General features: G+C 32.2%; 1 protein-coding gene across 2 annotated transcripts; it reads right to left on the reverse strand.

Annotated features, from left to right (window-relative positions):
- Positions 1-12,245: 12,245 nt before the first annotated feature.
- On the reverse strand, positions 12,246-19,059 carry LOC125839517 (protein tesmin/TSO1-like CXC 2). Of its 2 annotated transcripts, none has more exons than XM_049518501.1 (10): positions 18,586-19,059; positions 16,994-17,154; positions 16,214-16,913; positions 15,190-15,665; positions 15,030-15,101; positions 13,633-13,813; positions 13,443-13,538; positions 13,290-13,356; positions 12,921-13,065; positions 12,246-12,818 (listed from the first exon to the last, which is right to left on the reverse strand). In XM_049518501.1, exons 1-10 carry the CDS (start codon positions 18,796-18,798, stop codon positions 12,458-12,460), a joined length of 2,472 nt encoding a protein of 823 aa, XP_049374458.1. In that variant the 5' UTR covers positions 18,799-19,059; the 3' UTR covers positions 12,246-12,457. The 2 variants fall into 2 exon arrangements, with proteins under 2 accessions (XP_049374458.1, XP_049374457.1); XM_049518500.1 differs by having other exon boundaries at positions 12,921-13,080; positions 18,586-19,058.
- Positions 19,060-23,267: the final 4,208 nt, after the last annotated feature.

Genomic DNA, 23,267 nt, shown 5'->3' on the forward strand with positions numbered 1-23,267 from the left:
TACGTTTCTACAATAAAATAATTTAATTCATACCATGTAAACTACGATAAAACAATGTTGAAGTAAAATTTTGATGATTAATTTGAAAATAAAATGTTAATTAGATATGGAATAAGAAATTCTAGTTTATGGATCGACTAAATATAACATATAATTTTATCTAATTAAAATCAATTCATCTTCTAACGTTAAACTTTTGATATATGTGCAATTATATATTTATATAGTATATATATGTATATCTTTTTAAAAAGCTACAAAAACTGAAAAGCATAGTTTTAGCAAACCTGTTAATGTCATTAATGAATTAATTTTAAATTTGAAAAGCTGCTAAAAAGTGCAAAGTGAAGAATGAAAGCTTTTGCAGGACTAAACCACTCACCCCACACTATTTTTTTAAGGAAAATCTGATTTATGGTCCACAATTTCTTCAATATAATTTCTTGTAACATTCAATTGATTTTATATTTATTTTACACAATTTTTTATATTTATTTTATAAATTTTCTCCTTTTAAAAGAAAAAAATCAGATTCAGTTTTAATATTATTTTCTTTCTTTTGTTTAGCTTAAAGGCATATACATGCGTGAAAGCTTCGTTGGCTTATCAAATACTTAAAGCAAAAGTAGATATGATGTTCACTTCTCTTCTTTCCACTAATTTCAAACTCAAGTTAAAATAATCATGATTAAGAAAATAAATGTCATTAGCATTAGGGCATTACCATATTATATTTTGCTAATTTATATTCCTTCCAATTTACATGTCCAAATAATTTAATTTGGTCACACATATATTTTTTTTAACATATATTATTGTTGTAGATATTGTTCAAAAGCTCAAGACGATATCGGTTGGACTTCTTTTATGATAAAACTTATCCACACATGATATTTCTTTTATACTAAACCACACTTAAAATTAGGCGTTTAGACATGAATTCCGTGATTTCTTAAGACAAAAAAATAGTATTTGAAATTAAGTTGAAAAAGAGTTTGAAAATTCAAGTTATATTTGAACATGTATTTCACTAAAAAAAATATTGAAGTTTTGTGAGGAATATTTTTTACCATCTTTAAAAGATTGTTTGAAATTTGCAGTGAAAAGTTAACATAATATTCAACCAAACACATTTTTTGAAAAAAAAGAACTTAGAAAAAGTAACAAAGAAATTATGTCCAAACTAATTATCACATATAAATAATAAATTGAAACAAAAACGTGTACTAATTAATTATTAATTTTATAATAACAGTATGGGAATACATACATTATATAATTATTGGGTTAATGTATATATACACTTTATATTTTTAAAAAATTACATGAGATTTATATTAGAAAAAAATACAATATTGGAAAAATTGTATTAGAGATCAAATTTTTTTTCCAACATGCTAGTTTATTTCATATTTATTTCCACCTTATCTGTCATAACTCATATAGTTCAATTAATCATAGTGGAAAAACCTGTGCCTCAATTAATTTGGATGGAGTGGTTGGTCTTTGACTGTTTGGCCTAGCTACATTTGAATAAAAATAAAATAAAATAAAACAGAGCAGTTAATTAACAATTAATTGAATTAAGTACATATATATTATTATGGCTAATGCCCTAATCTAGTGACCTTTTTAAATACTATTTTCAGCAATTCCTCATGAGTACCTATAATATATATTTTCATTGGAATAAAACGTGATAATAGCTCAGTAATTGTGGCTTGTTCTTACTAATAATTATAATGAAAATGTGTAACGATCCGAACCGTCGTTAAACAGGAAAAACAAAGATTCAAGAAAATCTGGGCCACTGACTCGCCAGGGCGGGGTAAGTTGGTGCCAGAGCGGGATAAACGAGGCAGAATGTAAATTTTGAGAAATCCTATTTTCTCCATCTTCCTAAAATACCTAAATAAGTCGTAAAACACCCTAGAAACCCCAGAAAAGCTGCTCTAAGCTTAGGAATGAAGGAAAAGGATAACTCTAGCGTGAGGATGGTGAAATCTTGCGAATTCTTGGACCAATTCACCGTCACGAACCCGGAGAACTCGAATCGAAGTAAAAAACTCTGTACAATCGCTTGGCTCCCAAGTAGGCTAGGTTTTTACAATTGAGTAGTTTTTAATATGTGCTTACTACGTGATATATGTAAATCAATGGTAGGGTTGTGTGTAGACCTTCGTGCACCGAGTAGATTACATGCATAATCCTTAGAATTCAAAGTATGTGGGTTTATGCCTTGTGAGGAGAAATCGGTGAGTTATTAGAAAGACCCAGAATTGCTATCATGGATATAATTGGGTCAAGAATAAGGACATGAAATCAAGAACGGAACTAAAAATATGAAAGTATGTTACATTCGATAATTAAAGTGATGAAATTGAGGAATTATGATGAATTGTGATTAAACCCCAATAAGAAAACCCTAATGACGAACTAGGGCTGAGAATGGGCAATTTTTATATATATGATAGGGATTGAGGAGTAAGTCGTAGGTGATGGTTGTGATTCTATGATTGTGTGATGTATGTTTGTTCTTGATTCATTATGATACATGTATGTATGCAAATGTTGCATTATTGATCACACTTGTTGTAAATGAGGATAATTGAATAATTGTATGTCATGAATCATCTATTAATGTATGATCTTGATGATGTGCTTGTGTTTGTGATTGTGGTGTGTGAATGGGATCGGATTGCCACGTTCCGACATAATTAACTTGGATCGAATTGCCACATTCCGGTATAATATGGGATCGGATTGCCACGTTCTGACATGAACATGGGATCGACTGTCACGTTTCGACACACTAACTTGGATCGGGTACCATGAACCGATATGCTAACAGTTTGAGTTTGGGATCCATGAGAGCACCACTGAATTGGGTTCCGTGAGACGACCAATGATGTGATATTAAATGTGAGTTGTTCGTTGTTCGTGTACTTGTTGATAAATATTGTGTATGTTTGATATACGGTTGTTAGTATAGGGTTGTATTGGTTGTACAGGTTGTACTTAGGGGACATGTATTATGACGATTTATAGTTGGTTGTTCGAGGGATGTAATGGCGATAATAGAGATAGTAAATGCGATGGAATAGGTTTAGGGGGATTTCACTTTGGGAAAAAGAAGATTAGGTTAGTTTGAAGTAAGTTGAATTAATATATTATGTGACTATGGTGGGGTAATGTGGCGAGGAAGCAAGGGTATGACGTGAGCGGTTAGTTGAACTGGCGGTGGTGGTACTTGGGTTTTAGCTATGTGTTTAGAATGGTTAAGCTATGATCAAGAATTCGGTAAGTGAGTTGATTGAAAAGGAGGTTAGTAGTCAGAATGCTAGTGTGACTTGGAGGTGTTTCAATAAAGGATGGAGGTGGAGAAACGTGTGATTTATTTCCTGATCTTACTAGTTGGTTTCTTATGTTATGTGGTGGGCGTCAGGTTGACCGATGATGCCTACCAATACGTGTGTTTTGTACTGATACTACTCTTGCTATGTCTTTTGACATAGTCTGGATGTAGAATTGGTGACGTTTCATTAGGTGAAGACGAAGAAAATCTCCAGCAGCTTCTATTCTTCCTCCGCATGGTGGGAGCTGTGTCTCTTATTTATTTTGTTCAGTTGTACTTTAGTAGCTCTTGTACATGTTTATACTAGATCCATGGGAGTTGTTAAATTACTCGTCAAGTTTGACTACAATTGTGTCTAAGGGTATTATTATAAAATCATAGTGTTACATTTATTTCTGATTTTCTTAAAATTTCCGCATGTTTTACTATTAGGATATGAGGGTTCTCCTACTTAGGTGTTGGAGTGGGTGCCTGCACGGCCCGGTGGGTTGGATCGTGACAAAATGCAAATTCATTCACTATACAGTTCTAAAAAGCATGATATAACAAAAATCCATCTGAAAATAATAAATATAAATGTATATATAGGAAAATAGTGACTTAGTACTCTGCGGAAACAAGAAAGAGCTTCTCATTTAATCTGTCCTAATACAAACCATTACAAGAAAATGTGGTACTCAACATTTATGTATTTAGAGAAATCTTAATAGTGTAGTTGATTAACTATCTAAATTTCCACTCTATTGATAAGAGTTTGATTCCTGGTCACCCAAATTTTAATTTTACTTTTAAAAAGCATTGCATGGACTAAAAAGTTGTAATTAAACTTTATAGCAAAGTAAAAAAAATATAAAAATGGTCAAATAAACAGTATTAGTGCATAATCTTGGGGATTTGACAAATTATTGGAGCTAGGTTCACATTTTATACTATTACTAATTAATTAAAAATATAAATAAAAACTTTTCAAATGTGGACCAAGAGATATGGCACTACCTTGGCTTCTATCATCACTCCTTTTTAACCCAACTTATAAATATTAACAAAATTAATATATTTGAAAAGAAAGCATAAGCATAAGCATATTTTGTTCTTTTCATTAAATTTTACAATAAGAATTTAAGATCCCATTCCTAGCATGGGTCAAAAAAAAAAGATGTATAAAGTTGAATTTGGCTTATCAATTTGGAAGAAGAGCAAGTAGTGGGGACTTCTGTGATGTTGATGGAATTGACCTTTCTTCTTATACATTATGTTAAAAGTTTTTGCCTACTTTTCCCAACAATAATAAATAGCTTTTCAACAATGAAATAATTAGTTGGCAAAAGAGGTACATATATGCATAGCAAAGAAATGAAACAACTAATGGTGCAACGGTGAAACTGTTTTACCTTAATCAGAGATCTTGAATTCGAGTCTTGGATATGAAATTTTTTATGGACTCATATAATTAGTTGGCAAAAGAGGTACATATATGCATAGCAAAGAAATGAAACAAGTAGTGGTGCGATAGTGAAACTGTTTCACCTAAATCAGAGATCTTGAGTTCAAACTTTGGGTATGAGGAAAATCTTATTGAAAGTGTCACATTCGAATCGTGATTCACATCGAGGAAAAAAGAAAAAGAAATGAAACAAGTAGTACTTATTTTTCCTACCTACCTTTTCCTTCTCAAGAAAGGCATATATATATATGATGAAGTATATATTCATTGTTCTAGCAATCATTTAAGGCCAAATAAATACATAGACAACCCCACTAATAGCTTAGCCCCATTTTCATTTTGCCACTCCTTTATTTCATTTTAATCCCCCAATTTTTTAACTTTTATTTTTGTGTATTATTAAAACACATACATTTAATATTCAGTGTAAACTATTCAATGTATGTTAACATATAAAAAAAATACGCGTTTTTATCCATGTCATCCTAGGTATTGGGATTTTACCCAAGTACTCGCTTTCTAAATTTAACTCAACTTCAATATACGTAAAAATAATTCATCTTCAATACAAATAAAAAAAATCGAATTCATTACTAATAACATTAGCTATTAAAGAAATACTAAAATGTCAGTGTTTTCTCCAAAAGAAAACCAACGTACTTTTATCGGTTATTTTCTGATAAAAATGCACATAATTATAAATGGAAAATCTTTTTTAGAAAAAAAATTTTGACAAATGGGTGTTGATTTATCTTTTTTTACAAAAATTAAAGGACGTGCGTTGATTTTTAAAGTACAAAACTAAGATATAAATAAAAAATAATTATTTCGTATTTAAATGATAATATATAAACAATGGAGTTGAAGAGTTAAAATGGAACAAGATTGAGATAAAGTGTCAAGATTAAAATAATAGGGGTAAATTTTTGTATTTGGCCTTCATTAAAATTAGAGTTAATGATCAAAAACACATTTGATTTTCATTTTATTTTTTAAGTTTCACACCCAACTATCAATATATTTTTTCTCAAGTTAAGTAGATTGTGATTTTTCAGAAGGAAAAGTAAACAACTGATAGTTGGTCTAGTCAACTTCGAAATTTATTTTAATACATAAATAATGATAATTTAGATATATTAAAAAACTGATACTGTGATGTGAAACATAAAAAAAAAAAACAGTTCAAATGTGTTTTAATATTATCTATAAAATACGCACTATACGGGTACTTATTACATACACATTTTATTGTATGTAAGTGTAAGTTGTTTTCTTTTTGGAAAGGACATGTAGGGTCGTATACTTTAGATTACATGATTTTGTATATTAGATCGGGATATTATAATTTGTTATGTTATATTTAATAAAAATAAAGACTATAATAAGGTAAATATATACAGAACAAATGAACTGAATTGACTTCTTATTTGTAAAAAAATGAAAGTTAATATGCAAGTTATCGGCTTGTGCAGTCTATTTTTTACAAATTTATCTAATTGTTTGCTTATCTGATTGCTAATTTATAATCCAATTAAAAATTTATTCAATAAAAACAAATACCCATGATATAGTGAGTTAATTTATAACACTCATTCTTCATTTAATAGACAATATGTCTCGTTAATATTGATGGTGTGGTAAAATAATCATGGAATATGCTAAGTTCAAGTAAAAGTGATCATAACGACACATAATTGTCCACAAATTAAACAAACAGTATATATGTGAAACTTCCATATATTTAACTTAACAATATAATTACCTTGGATTAGTTTGAAAACTAGCAAAGGTGGCATTCATTCAATCAAATCTCTAACCAATTAAGTACTAATTAAGAATAAGAAAGAAAGATAATTGCAAACTAATATGATAGAATAAGTATACCAAATAGTGATTAAGAGGCAAACCACCAAGAAAGTTTCTTGGTTATTAGTAAATCTTATTTCTGTTAAGATGCTAATTACTTAATTAGTATGTGATTAATGACACATGCAGGTAATAATCACCTCCTAACCTTAATCCAATAGTATTTACTAAACATATATTAGTGCATGTGAAATATGAGCTTTTGTCATGACAAAATATTATAGCCAATTGGGTCCACTTTCACATGCCTCATTGACTACTCTCATTAGTTTGCCAACATTAACTGTACAATTGAATGAGTCAGAGTTTATTATTCTGACAAATTATATTATATAGTTTTATAATTAAAAAATGAATATACATTCTTCTATACGAATTTTGTACACATGCGCACAGGTGAAACCAATTTTAGAATATACACATATCTTAATTGATAGAAGTATACATTCATAGTGGCAAAAAGGTCGACCAGTCGATCAGAGGCGGACCTACCCTTAGAATAATTATTTTACCCAATAATATCGAATGTTTTTTAATAAAAAAATAATAATATTTTATTATATGTTTGGAAATATTAAAAAAAATTAATGATGTATTAAGCCTCAATATTATAAGTTTGCACGATTGCACCTACTATATTAAAGTTTGAATTCACATTCGAAAAATAAGCTTATATATTAGTTAGATATACACTACTTGTCTAGTATGAGTTTAGTGATATATGAATAGTTACATTAGGAAAATTTTATATTATTTGATTATATTTATCTGTTGTAACTTGTAATTTATCCTAATTTTACCTATTTTAAAAAAAATGTATATGTAAATATTATTTAGATGACCCGGAAAAAAAGTTATAGACACAACAAAAAATTAGTGAATTATATAAAAACCAACCCCACCCCCACCCCTCGATTCCAACACTACAACCCAGCAAAAAGCTTAGAAAAGAGTTATGTGCCACATGAAATTAAACGGTACCATTCTCTTTGTTTCAATTTACATAGTAAAACATACTTTTTATGCTAAGTTTGTATCATAAAGAAGCCTCACAAGTCACAAATATCTACAATTTTTAGTTTACAAATTTCAAAAAAAAAAAAAATCTTTCTAAATTTTGCATCCAGTTTAATTGTATCATATCTAGTTGAGGATCTATCGAAATGTCTCTCTATACCCTAAAAATATCAGTAAAATTTATATACATCGTTCCTTCTTCAGATTCTATTTATAAAATTACATTGAATATGTTATTATATTTTCATGTTATTACAGAAAACACCCTAGGTCAAATGGATATGCCAATGTTGCGTAATTACATAAAATCAAATCAATGTAGAAAAATAAATAAACTAAGTATATTCAAATATTTTTTAACTATTGGAATGAATGGTGGAATTTGTGATTCCTAACACTTATAATTTTATATAATTTCCAAAAATATTAAAAAAATAATTTTGAAATAATAAAACAAGGAAATATGAGGATGGATAATAGACGTAAATCATGAATAATGACTTAACGAAAGTGCTTGTTATATTTTGTCGTGAATTGGGTATCTATTAAATCGATCGTCCATTTGTGATAATTGATGAAGATGTTTCCACTTTGTTTCTTCTGCAAACCAATTATTATAATATTTGACCAATTGCACTATTCAATTAAGATTTCGAATCTCAAACTATACATTTTAATAGTCATAAATCAATTATAGACTTGATATAATTTTAATATATAGTTAATCACTAATATGAGAAAGAACAACAACTAGCATATTCAGTGTAATTAACTCCACAAGTGAAGCATGAGAGACTTGTGTGTATGCAAATCTTAATATTCCTACCTTATAAAAATAGATAGATTATTTCTAATGGACCATCGGTTCAAATAAAGCACATCAAAAACAATAAATAAGATAAGTAAGTAAAACAAATACGATAGCGAAAAAGTCATGTTGAAAACAATTAAGAAAAGACCAAGTAGAAACAACAAAATGTATGATAATTGAAGCAAGAAAACATGTAACACTAAAATTGAAGAATAAGATAGTAGGCGAGTAATAATAACAATATTGACAATAAACTGCAAGTGTGTTATGTCTTGTCTAATCATCTCACCCCAAGATTTCTTCGATATACCTCTACGTCTCTTAATATCCATTATAGCCAAACCTCTCGCACCTTATCATATGCGGCATTTGTGCATCTTCTCCTCATATGCTCGAATCATCTCAGTCTCACCTCCTTGATCTACAGTGGCGGAGTTAGGAATTTCACAAAGGGTGTCAAAAAAAGGGGGGGGGGGGGGGGGGAGGGGGGAATTGTTGTTAGTGAGATTCGAACACATGAGCACTTAAGACTCTCAAGACATCTAAAACCACTAGGCTACAACACCTTTTTTTTTGTCAAGCATGTCCAAATTATATTATTTAATCACTTTGTATATCATTTTACTTATATATCGTTATTATTTTCCGACGAAGGGTGTCCAATTCTATAGGGTAACTACGCCCCTGGATCTTGTCCACCATGAAAGTTACTTACACCTTATCCTGAATAGTTTTGTCCTTAATCATGTCTCTCCTAGTATGCTCATAGATATCCATCTCAACATCCTCTTTTTCGCTGCTTTCATCTTCTGGACATGCGAGTTTTTGACTTGCCAGCAATCCGCCCATACAACATAATTGGTTTGACCATCACTTTATAAATTTTTATTCAATGCTTGATAACACATTCTTATCACTAACATGAGTATTTGTTGAAAATAATTATTTGGAGGTTGTTACTCGTTGAGAAAAGCATAACGTATTGTTAAATGAAAGTATAAAATAATTTTTCAAGAAATATAATCAAACTGTAATATAAAGACCAATACCAATTGAAAACATGTAGAATTAGAACTTTTTATAATGGTCATCTTCTGTAATAATATTTCATTAAAATCGTGAAATCTTCTTCAAAATCAATGAAGTATCACTTTAGTTTCATTATGTATTTCTAAATTGAGATGTTCGAATGTAAAATCCGAATATTATATTGTTCTCAATCACTAAATAGTTGATACTAGAGCTCAAAATTCGAGTTTCATTGTTCTAAAATTTCATATTAGAGATATATAGGAAAGGGCTTTTGTAGACTCAATAGTTGGATTAAAAGAATTTTGAAGATCCCTAATATTAATCAAAGATTTTTATGCATGATTTGCATAGAAATGTTAGATTTAAGAGGATAATTAGAGCATTGAATTATGTAATTAGGCATGGGTTGTACACCTACAAATATGACATGTGGAAATATGAAGTGGAAAACCTATTTGACTATTCTCTATGTATATTTGTCTGATTAATTTACTAAAAACATAGCTTCATATATTTGACTTTTAATTAAAGTTATATATTTTTCTTTTATTATTAAATAGTCTAAGGTTCACATGCGGCATCCAACTGTTATTAAAGGGATTTTAAAGTAACAATAAAGTTATTTTCATATAATCTCACAAGTTCAAACTTAATGCGCCTCTTAGGATACAATAACTCTTCTATGAACTCTGCTAACACGAAATGTTTTGTATATCAATTTTTAGTTTTTTTTTAAATGTTACATCAACATATGTGAAACAAGCGTCTTAATATTGAAGTTCCTCTTTTCTTCAAAGCAATATCTGATTGTTGCTCCCCACCAGTTTTTCCCCTTTCTTCCAATAAATATTCTAGCTGGACTTTACCGACACTATATACTATATACTATATATTTTATTTTTATATTATATTGAATATAAGTGCCATTAACCCCTCCCCCCCCCCCCCCAAATACCCCATCCTATCACTCTATTACCCAAAATGGATTGTAATCTTTCCTTCTGAGGATTCTCTTCTTCACTTTTAATTGTTTGTGGGGTTGTGGGGGGGGGGGGGGGGAGGGGGATGCAAGAAGTGTATATTATATGATTTAATGATTTATATCATTATATATATGGTATGAAAAATTGTGTATCTCATGTATCTAACTTGAGAAAATAACAAAAAAAAATGATGTTTAATATTTAGGATAGGTTTAAAGTTTTCTCTAAAATATACTATTAATTAAGTAATTTGTAGTTCTTTTAAGTTTTCAAAAATGAACATGTTTGTTCTCCATCAAATATTTAACAAACTTCGACGATTAGGTTTAATGGAATTGGATTTTAAAAAAGAAGGAATAATTAGTTAACGTTTATATTTAGCTAGAGGTGTAATTTTTGCAATTTCTATTATTTATATTCTATTCTTCTAAAGTATGATGCATTTTTTTTATGTGAAATTCTTGCAAATTATGGTATGTTGTTGGTGGCTAATGCAACTTCTTGTGTTGTAGTTTCTCGAATCTAATGGAACTTTTCTCGTGTTTTTTATTTAAAATAAAAATCCATAATTCCTCTCAAATATTCGATGGAAATTAAAAGTGTTCATTTCAACAAATTTTAAAAAATCAAAATTGCTCAAGAATATATATTAGAAACTATTTTGAGCCAATCCAAAACTTTTTTGTCATTTTTGCTAACTTAATACAAAAATAAGGAAATCAATCAATAATACTTCACATCTTTCTACCAACCTCTTTGAAAGAAATGTGTATAAACACATTAATTTGGACAGAGGGAAAAAGGTAATGAAAATGGGACCTAGTTGAATAAGATGTGAATCCAAATGGTGATTTTGTTGTATAGTGATATAATATTGGCCAGCTATAGACCCCCCCCCCCCATCCCCCACCCCCACACACACCCTTATCCCTAAAGAGTCTGAAAAGAGCTTGTGAATGCAATGGTACAATAATTGTGTTGTGCTTTCTGCACACACAAAGTTGAAAAATGACTATTCTCTTCATCCATCTCTTACAATTTATCTACTGCAGACAAGAAACAAAGATAAAATTAAAGTGATCATGTGGCCACACATTACAACAACAACATATCGTCTGAGGAGGATAGTGTGTATGTAAAAGATACAGAAATTATTTCCAATAAATATATGGCGCTACACATTCTTAGCCTATATATCGATAATATAAGAATTGTTATACTATTAGATCATCTACACGAGATATATATGTAACGGTGAAGATGAGGTAGATAACTTGTTGCACATATTTATTAAAATATAGTGAGAATGTATAGATTCCTTATATTGTCAGTGAATATAAGATAAATCCAAATCCGAAAGGATGAGAATTACAGTGAGTCAAAAGATGGGAACTGCAAAAGCAATAATTATGCCCACCACACTTAGATGTGAATAGAATTACACAAGGAAAACAAATGATTGGGGGGGATGTTAAAGAAAAAGGTGTGTACTTGTAAAGAGAATATAACATGAACAAGCAAGGCATCTATTTGTGGGCCTTAGTAACATCTTGTTTTAAGGCCCAACTTCTATAATATGAAACACTCATATTAGATGTTGCATACAAAATCACTCTTCTTGGTATTTTGTGGGAGGGTAGAGTGTACGAAAACCTAACCACCACCTCGTGGAGGTAGAGAGGTTGTTTCCGAAAGACCCTCAGCTCAAGTAACAAGTATTAAACTAACTATAGAATATGACACAAGAAGTACATTAACAATTTTTAATTCATTATTAAGGACAAGACAATGTTATTAAGAAACAACAAGGCTATTATACAAGCATAAGGGGGAGGGGGAGGGGGCTCAAAAGGTCCATGAAGGTGTACTAAACTAAACTAATAACTACAACAATAAAGATATTAAAAAATTTCCTTCCAAAATTCACCTACTGGGTTGGATGATGATCTTCAAGGATTGGGAGTGAGGGAAGGAAATGAAGGAATGGATTGCAGTATCAACTTGCGACTGCTTCGACGACCGGGCGAATTCGCAAAGTCACAATGAGGAGGAGAAACTCTCTTCCTGTTGGGAGAAGCTGTCTTAATGCCACTGATTGGAGAGCTAGTCCCTCCTTGTTGGAGTATCTCAGGCATTTCATCTTCTTGAATTGACTCAAATGGTTTCTCGAACTTGGGCTGAGGCTGAGGTTGAAAGAAGTCTGGCCTTCCGACGCCTTGGCCAGCAAATATACCAGATGAGGATCCGATAGATAGAAATGATGATCGAGGTGGTTTGTTCTTCAACGAGAAAGGGAGCTGCATTGGTGGTCTAAAAAGCAAAGTTTTTCATCAGCTAACTTAGTAGAATGATAACATGACATGAAAAGCATAAAGAAGGAACTTTGCTTGAAAAGCTCAATGATTGACATACCTTCTAAATGCTAAAGGTGTAGCAGGGACGGTGGAATCTGGATTCAGCTCTACATCACTATGTAATAGGTTTTTGTGAAAAGCTCTATCGACAGTACTCTTTTCATACGCATCTGTTTCCTCTTCCTCAGCATCCCCATCTGTGCCTATGAAAATAGAACCTGAATCATATAGTAGATTTTCAAACTACATTCATAGGTCACAACAACTGAATGAAACTAAAAAGATGATATGAACCAACGGGCAAACCCTCTTTCTTTTTCTCAGGCATGAGTATGCAATTCCCTTTAATCATTCTTTCGGTTTTGGGTAGTGGGGAATGTTTACAACTAAAATCAAGCCATTATCAGAAGTAGCCAAGTAGACTTACCATCCTTTCTGCCGAACGCATTCTTGCATCCTTCACATCTGCAATTGATGGAGCATCCAACCCCTCCCTTCAAGAACAAAAGCACTTACCTATCAGCTGATGTATAAATAAATGCATAACCAATGCAACTTGTAAATATAAAAAGAGAAAGACCTGATAGCATTCACAATATTTCTTCAGACAGCCGGATTTCTTGCAGTTGCATCCTCTCTTGTGACGAGCTGAGGCAGGAGTCTTGCTGGAATCATCCTGCAATGCAATTAAATTACTTGTGTTATATGACTTATCCGCGAGTTAGAAATAACAAATATCTGACAATGAAAGCCGAGAGCTTTTTCCTCACCCCTGTTTCAGAAATAGTGTCGGCGTTCCTTATCACTTTAGGAGCAAAAGCAAGAGGGTTTCTTGATTCGATCTGTTTGCGAGTTGCAAGAACAGTATCTTCATGAATAGGCTTGTTGAAGCAGTCTTGACATGCACATGGCTCCACACAGTAGACTCCAGCGGCAAAACATTCACAGTAACTGCATAGAAGTAAATAGGAATGTTAAATTTGTAGATGGAGTAATCACATTGTCACTACAGCAACATAATAAAGAATGTTTGGCTGATTTAGAGGGTCTATATCTTCTATTAAGGTCTAAATCACATAGATCACAAATTTCCACTTCAACTATGCCAAAACACTGGTTACATCTCAATTCAGAATTATTTCTCTTTTGGGTTACAACAGATGGTAGGGGTAGTACCACATGTCCAAAAAGTTTTTCAGCATTTCTCGTCATCTCAAATTCAGAGATGTACGAAAAGCATCCAACAAAAGAGCTACATCAGATATAATTGGGTCCATCAACACAAAACTGAATAAAGATTGCTATGCCCAAGAAGTTTGTAACATGGTAAGAACCCATTATTACAACTTCAGACCATGCTTGTATAGCATGAAAACTCACAGCAGCCTTTTCTTTATAAGGTTTGTTTGGTTTCTCTTTTATGACAGAAATAATCTTGACATAGAACTGCAACTAAGCCAACATTGGATTGCCATTTTCATTTCTCGCATAAATAATACACACATAACTTATGAGGAATGTATGTACTCCTATTATATGTGGAATGTGTATGCACTCCTAATAATGACTTCTAGCCTATAGAAGAGGTGGCTACGAGTTTGCCAATGTCAGAGAGAATTTGAAGCTGGAGATGGCGAGGTTGTGCCCGGAGAGAGTGGATTTAAGCTCGTAGGGTTTGAAAGACTCTGAAGGCTCGATAGATGAAGTCATGGAGGGACAGGAGGGTGTTAATTATTTTCTGAATGCGAGAAATGGAGTAGGGTTTTTGAGAGGTTTAATTATTTTCGCATAAATAAATGATAATTCTTTGATCTGATAAACAGGTTACAGACCAACAATATTGTCTGTCACAAGGTTTATCCAATTAAAAATCAAAGAAGTGTTTTATATTTTACTCCTTATATCCAATCTTTGAGGCATTGAATCAAACGTCTCGATAAGATATGCATATGCACTAACTAAATATGGGGATAATTAGTCACTGTATTACAACTTATGTACCTATAGATCTCTACAATTTTCACTAACCAAACAACCCCGTAGTTAACCACAATGAAAAAGGCTAATTAAACAACCGCCGGCTCATCAAAATACTCGATAAGCAACCCATGGCATGAAAATTGAGTACAAACTAAAGATAGCACATAAAAGAAGAAGAATAACTTACAGTTTCAAGCATTTTGATTTCTTACAATTACAGCGCTTGCATGCCTCACCTTCCCCAGGTTCCAATCGACGTCTGCAAAAATAATTTATAATCAGATAATGGTAGCACAAAAAGAATTACAAGAACAAAACATGATCATAAGGGAGAAGGATGAACATGCCTCTTTTTCTTTGGACTAGTCTGACTAAGCTCTTCATTATTTACATATCCAGGTGCCAGGCTAGCATCCTCCATAAGAGGTACACTATTCTCAAAAGGTACAATTTCTCTAGAGGTTTCAGGCTGTGATTTACTCATTGATTCTTCACCAGCAACTAAAGGATGAAGACTGACAGCTGAGCCAGACGTAATTAAAAGCTGTTTCCCAGAAGCATTAGTTTCATGCTTGACAACTTTACCATCTTTTGAAGATGCTGCAAGGGCATTTAAATGTAAGCCAATTCCAGGTAAAATGCATCGCGAAGATTCATTGACCGCCTTATAAGGTACTAGTTGCTTCTCGTTGCAGGCAAGGTTTCCATCAGTGTCTTGCACAGCAGAAGAACCAGAACCCTCATCTACATGCTTTCTTCGAGATCCCACCATCTCAAAAACTAGACAACGTCTTCTCATTCCACGGTATAGAGTAGAGACCATCTAAATAGAAAACCAGTAACAGATCAAGATCACAAAAATGAAGAACTGGAGAGTCCATGCAAAAATATGCTCGCAACTAATAAAGCTAGCACTGATAAAAACTAGAACAGCCAAATAAACAACTTTAAGATTAGCTAATAAACCACATGCTCTATGTTTGACTACTTTCCCCATATTCTATCAATAATGATTGCAATAATCAAGAATTCCTTGAATTGGTGAAAAGCTAAAATATGTTGCATCTCATAGTAATCGGGAACCAGTCAAACGCTTTCAAGCTGTGACAAAGTCAAGGTCCCAGACAACTAGAGACTCATAAAATCAGTTCCAAGCTTGCAAAATACACAATGGTTCTCCCAAGTAAATTTGTAGTCAAGAAAGTTGAACACGAGCTGTAACATAGAAAGAGATAATTAAAGAAAAAGAAAAGCAGAAAATGCTTGGAACTCCAACAGCTGATCAGCCACATAAAGTAGTGGCCATCTCATATAATAAAAACAATAAAAGCACCGGCATAATAAACTACTATGCAGAATGCAATTCCTCACCTCATTATCAGTTCTTTCACTTTGACCCACACCCATGCCGTCATTTGCTAGAGAAGAATCAGGTTTCATGTTTTGGTTCTCAGCATATTCATTGACTTGGGTTTCATCCACAGGTTGAGTAGACGGTTTCTCTGTTTCACTTCCATCTCCACCACATTCGCTGGTACTGGCCTGACCAAAAACTTGCATGTTCTGCATTTCATTTGAGGCAAATCCAAAGTGCCTCAAATTAGGACCTGCTGCTTTAGTGAAAGCCTCAGGGTCACCAGGTGAGTCAAAGATCAGTAGATCCGTAGCATCACAAATCAAATTCTCCCAATCACATCCTGGAGCTTCTTTATTTGGATCAAGTTCATTTTTCCCCTCCGTATTAACTTCACATCTAAGCAAACCTTTTCCAGACATGCCTTGTACCAAAGGGACATATGTCACAGAACTGCCTGCAAATTCTGACAAACTCTTACCTCTAAAGCTCCCAGTAGGTAAAGTACTGGGACTATCATTGCACTCATAATTTAGAGTTCGCTCAACGGCAAGCTTTGAGCATTCATTGGATGCTTCAACCACAGAATTCTGAGAACCAAAACTTTCCTTGGGCTCATTTGAGCTATTAACAGCATCTGGCATAGCTTCATCATTATCAACTTTAACACTGTTATCAGAAGCAAATTCTGGTTTTGATGGATCTGAGAGCAGGTGCCTGGAGAAAACAACAAAATTAACAAAAAAAGCCTGATAGACAATCAACAAAACAAGTGAGAGAGAATGAACATTCGTTACCTTCTTAGAAATCTGGATTCCCTTGCGGAGCTGACATGGGGTGAGGTGAACACAGACGGTATAGATCCAAAACTAAGGGTATTGAGTGTCTGGGGAAAATGTGCGGCCTTAACTGGTTTGATGGGGGAAAGGTTGTTAAGGAAATTAGAAAAAGGGGACTCCTGCATAGAGGGAAAAAGCAGACCTTCAGATTGCAAGAGAGAAAACTAAATGATAGTGATAATTTCATGAACATGTGGATTTCAGAATTTCAACCATGCAGCAAGCTAGGCCTTTTCAGAAAAAAACTTTATCTGATCCTAATGCAAAAGGAACAAAAAAGATCTCAAGTTAATACAGACCAAGTAATGTGCACAAAAGAAAATGAACTTGGTTCATTCTTGCTCTTTCTTAAATCATATACTAAAGCAGCTTATTTGCTTCATTAGTTAATTAGATGCACATGCAAGCTATCCAACAATACCTGGAAATTAATTAGAGCACCTAATGAGATATAAGAGCAATCCAAGCAAAATAGTCAATTTCCAGCAAAGACATGAACATGGTGACTGCACATTTCATTTTACTTTTAACCTTCTTGAAGAAATGAATCCACCATAGCTCAATAGAAATCATGAAAACCCAGTCCAAGCAAGATGAAAATGTGGACAAAATTCAATTGGGGATTAGACAGCATCCGAATGGTTGATTCCGCAGAGAATCGAGACAGAACAACCCAGGTAAAACATCACAATGTTTCCAATTACAAAGCAAGGAGAACTATGACACTATAAGGCACAGATGAAGAATCCCAACAAGAGAAGCGGAAAGGCTAAGCATGCGATAAAGGAAAAAAGTAGTTAGAAATTAGAGAATAGATAAGAAAGAAGTTCTATTTTACACATGAAGTAACACCTATACAGCAAGCATCCAAATCAAAAAATTAGTGAAACATGCAAACTTAGAAAATGAAAAAAGAGACAACATAACCAAGTCTTGAAGCATTCTACACACTAGGAAGATAGCAAATCTCAGAATTCAAGGATAAGGTCAATCATGTTACAATAACACTGAAAATCACCACCAGAAAACACATCTAAAACAAAGAAATAAAGAGGAAAAAGAGACCCAATTCTCCAAAAAGTGTAATTTCCAATGGATTAACAGAAGCAGAAACCAAATTTCATTCAATTTACTTCAATCCCATTTCCATTTTCCAAAAAAAGTTATTTTCAGCAAGCTTTGGTGCCTACAAATTTTGATCTAACCTCACAATTAAAACCTTTCCACAAGCAGTGTCTCTCAACAACTGACAGAAAATGAGAAGAAAGACAAAAACAAAAACATGAAATCGAACTATTTAGCAAGATTAACGCAACCCCATTTCTCAAAAAACCCAAAACAAAACAAATCAGACATCAACCATCAAAACCCACAACACAACTACACCATAAATTCCAAAAAAAAATCAAGAATAAACCAAATCAGTAACTAACAACCAAAACCCTCAAATGAATTAGCCCAAAATCCCCTTTCCCCCCAAAACAAAATTCAAAAAATTACCAAAAGATTCAAACTTTGACCGCTTTCTGATATCAAATCAGTAAACATACCTCAAATTTGGAAATGGGTGTTGCGATCTGGCTCTTGTTCCTCTCTGGAGTATCCATCACCACCACAACTCCTCCTCCTCCTCCTCCTCCCCCTTCTTCCCCTTTTACATTCACCTCACTCTTTCTACCTTCTACTTCTACCTCTTCACTCTTTACCTCTACATTTTCACTCTCTAAACTCACTTTCTCATCTTCCCCTTCTTTTTTAGACATCTATCTGACTTTTCTTTGGACCCTTTGTCTTTCTCTCTCTATACACACTCACACACGAAAACACACAGAGATACACACAGTTTCCCTCTCAGATAAAGAAACAGACGAAATTCAATAAGGAGCGGGAAGAATGGTGATAAAGAAAGGTGGGATTTTCTCGTGCTGATAAAAGAATGGTGACATCTGCCCCCACCACCCCCCAAGAAAAAACCCCACAACCAGAGGAGATGTCACCACAGCTATGTAATTGGATGAATTGGGTGAAAACAATAAACAGAGAACAAAAAATAATAAATATAAAAGAGGAACAGGGAAAAGAAAGGACCAAAAGGTAACGTACAAATAGAAATTTATTGACCAAATCTCCCCCTTTACTTTTTTTACTTTGTAAAAATACTTATGACTCTCCCACTTCTCTTTTTTTTTTTTTTTCCCCTCTTGTGGTCCTCCAAAGGCTAGGATGGGGTTAATAGGAGTATATGATAAGTGAGAATTTATTTAGTTAATTTTGATATATTTGGGATTGAATCATAATTATTATTATTTATTTGTTATTGTCGTGATATGTAATAGAAAAAGTAAAAATCAAGTGAGAATACAAGTGTATACTCTCTAATGCCAGTTATTTGCCTATGATACATTAGCATTGTTCTCGAGGGGTATAGTTGGAATTTGGAGTATACGACAAATTAGAATTCATATAGTCAATTTTAGTTTTATGATTAAGGATTGAAACATGGTAATTATTATTTTTGTTGTTGTTGTCTGGAGTAGGAAAAACATGAATCCCACGAGAATACCATTAGTTCTCGAGGGGTATAGTTGGAATTTGGAGTATACGACAAATTAGAATTCATAGTCAACTTTAATATAATTAAGGATTGAAGCGTGATTATTATTATTTTTGTTGTTGTTGTCTGGAGTGGGAAAAACATAAATCCCACGAGAATATCTTTCAATGCCAGCTATTTGCTTATGAAACATTAGTGTGGTTCGCGAGAGGTATAGTTGGAATTTGGAATATATGATAAATTAGAATTCATATGGTCAATTTTAATATAATTAATGATTGAAGCGTAATTATTATTATTTTTGTTGTTGTTGTCTGGAGTAGGAAAAATATAAATCCCACGAGAAAATCTTTCAATCTCGTGGTGTAGTTTAGTTGGAACTTAAAGTATATGATAAATGAGAATTTATACGGTCAATTTTAATATTAATTAGAAATTGAAGCATAATAATGATTATTTGTCGTTATTGTTGTTTGGGGTAGGAAAAACAAGAATTGAGTGAGAATCCTATTGTATATTTTTTAATGTCAGTTATTTTCTTGTGGAACATTAGTGTTGTTCTCGAGGGGTAGTTTAAATGAAGTATGTGAGGGGATTCATATGTTCAAGTTTAACATATTAGAGATTGAAGTGTAATTATTATTATTATTATTAATATTATTATTATTATTATTATTATTATTATTATCATCGTGATCTGATGTAAAAAAAAAATATTAAAAATCGCGAGAGAGTTGCACGGTAATGTCAACTATGAAACATCAGTGTTGTTCTCGTGTAGATAATTTAATTGTCTTGGTTTACGATTTTAATCATAATAATTATAAGTTTAATATCAATTACCTCGATCATAATGATTTATTTTTACTTTATTATTAATTATTGAAAAATGACTGGGGAGGGGGAGGGGGGGGGGGGAGAGGATTAACTTGTTGGACATTTAAAAAATATTTTCGTTGATGATAATTTCTTAAAAATATTTTAAATTATTAATAATTGTGATTAAAACAAAGTAGCATGTGATTTTACTTTACTTTAATATCATAAAACATGCAGGAATGAGTCAAAGATTGTTAGAAATATATATAAATAAAATCAGTTTCTATTTTGGTGCCTAAAAATTATATGAAGGGATAGAGTTTTAAATTTCAGTTATGCACTATTGCGGGCTATTTTTGCTGTTAGTTTTATTATTATTTATACCAATAATTCTGGTGAGAGGGCGGCAAAATGTAATTTTTAATATTGCTTTAATTAGTTAATTAAATACATAATTCCCAAGTTTTTTATGAGTCTTTATTGCACTTATTACAATGCCATAATTCGCCTAAGTCTTGTCTCAACAATGCAAAGTCCTAAATATTCCACTTAATTATAATATGCAAAATGTCTAGTAAGGTTTATTAGAAATAAAATAAATATCTGTAAAAGTATTTATTCTTTTTAAATTTTATTGTGAAAGTTTACTAAATATATTTCTATTGTATTTTGTTTTTTCGTTAAAATTTAAATATAGTTAAAGCTCATTTCTAATTTTTCTTATTGTATTCAAAAAATTCGGTGTTGTCATGACTGCAAATCATTTTGAGTGCATGTGAAATGATCTCTTTTGTACTTATATAATGCTTTACATACTTGGTCTGTTATTGTTGATTTTGTGACATGTTATAAATGCGACGCCATTTTTGGACATGGTTTCAAGAAATTTCCTATGTTGCTTATATGGTTTATCTCATCATCGTACATTGAATGTTTTTAGTAAAAATACAATGAATAATATTTGATTATTAAGAAACAATGATCATTATGTATAATGAAAATGATCTCTTTTGTACTCACATAATGTTTTACATATTTGATCTGTTATTGTTGATTTTATGACACCTTTTAAATGAGAAGCCATTTTTGGTATGCTTTCAAGAAATTTCCTATTTTGTTCGTATAGTTTATTTTCTCACCATCATACATTGAAAGTTTTTAGTATAGATACAATGAATAATATTTGATTATTAAGAAACAAGGAACATTATGTATAATACATTTATTTTTACACTAAATCATTGAATTCTTAAACTTATTTTACAATGAATTATTTAACAAAAAAATAAAAATATTACAATGAATCATACACATACATTGTACTTTATGTATAATGATTTTTTTATATGAACTCTATAAATATGATACATAATAAGTAAGATACAGTGATTTTAATGTAATCAAAATTAATCTTTATTGAATCTCAACACACTTTTTAAGTTAATAAATATTAATTTATCGATTAAACAAACATCTAGAAAATAATAATATTTTATAGTCTTACCTATATTAGTTTAGTGCGATTTTATTGTATTCCAATTTTAGGGTGTTCCCACTTCTCAAAAATAGTTGTTGAAAGTAATTTACGTTTTAAGCAAATTCACATTTTGTGAAAACAACTTTTAACTCTAATTTTATATTTAACTTGTTCATAAGTTTTTTTTTTTTTTTTTTTTGGGGGGGGAGGGGGGGAGGCGGGGGTTACATTTGTCCTTGAGACTTTAGTGTCATAATCAAGGTTTATCACGTATTTAACTTTTAAAACTAAATTTTTTATCAAAAGAAAGCAATTGAAAGCCATCAAGGTGCAGCTACTTGTAATAATGATATCAATCCCAAGGAGGGGTAACAAATTGGCAGATTGAGTTAAATATGAATGAGTTGAAAATGATTTAACATAAAATGGATAACAATTTAACTCGCCTATAATTCACGTGGATAAAAGCAAATTGGTTGACAAAACATGTAGTTAAAATATCGATTAACCCATATTTTTATGAGCAAATGGTACTCTAGTTTAGAGTTCAATATTCGGGGAGAACTTCAATAATCTTATAATGATTTGCAAGAATATTTCACATTAATGTATATATTCATTATATTCGACGTTAAAGTACAATTCAACAAAAAATGACCTGACCCCGACCCTAGGATCTGACCTCGAGGCTGAGATTCGGGTTTTAAATTAGGATTGGGGTCTAGGGTTAGGTCTTGGATTAAGGTCGTGACTCGTGAGTGGGTCTAAGTTTCAAGTTGGGGCTGAGGTTGAAGTCATAATTCCATTCTTGGGTCAGCTTCAGAGTTGATTTTTGGATCAGGGTGAAAATTCGGGTCCTGAATTAGGCTCGAGGTCAGGATCGAGTCCTGAGTTAGGATTGTGAGTCTAGTCTCGGATCGAGATTTTGACCCTTTTTCAGGGTCTGTGTTGATTTTAGAGTTGGGTCTTGAATTAGGATTTCAATTTAAGATCAAAAGACAAGTTTCAAATTCAGGTTAGGGTTGAGGTCGAAATCAGAAGTCAGGTCGAAGGCTTGAGCGTCGATGAGGGTTAGGTGAGAGGTTAACCTGAGCAAAGAGCTGAGGGTTCGGGCTGGGGTTAGGAGAAGGTGAAGGTTGGGGTACTAGATGCGAGGAGTGAATGTTGGGTTAAGGGAGAAGGTGGGGGTGGCTCGCATGACGAGGTGGTAGATCGAGGGGCTAGGGGTCAGAGGTCGATAACCTAAGCCGATCAAACATGAAAAAAATTAAAAAAAACCCTTTCGTAAAACAACGCTCCCCCCTCAAGATGTTTCCTTTAATTTTTATTTTTTAAAATTATATTTACCCATATTCTCAGGGTCAAATATGGATTGAATTCCA

The sequence above is a fragment of the Solanum verrucosum genome, unplaced genomic scaffold (genome assembly GCF_900185275.1).
Source record: "Solanum verrucosum unplaced genomic scaffold, falcon-dt-bn FXZP01000306.1, whole genome shotgun sequence".
NCBI lineage: Eukaryota > Viridiplantae > Streptophyta > Magnoliopsida > Solanales > Solanaceae > Solanum > Solanum verrucosum.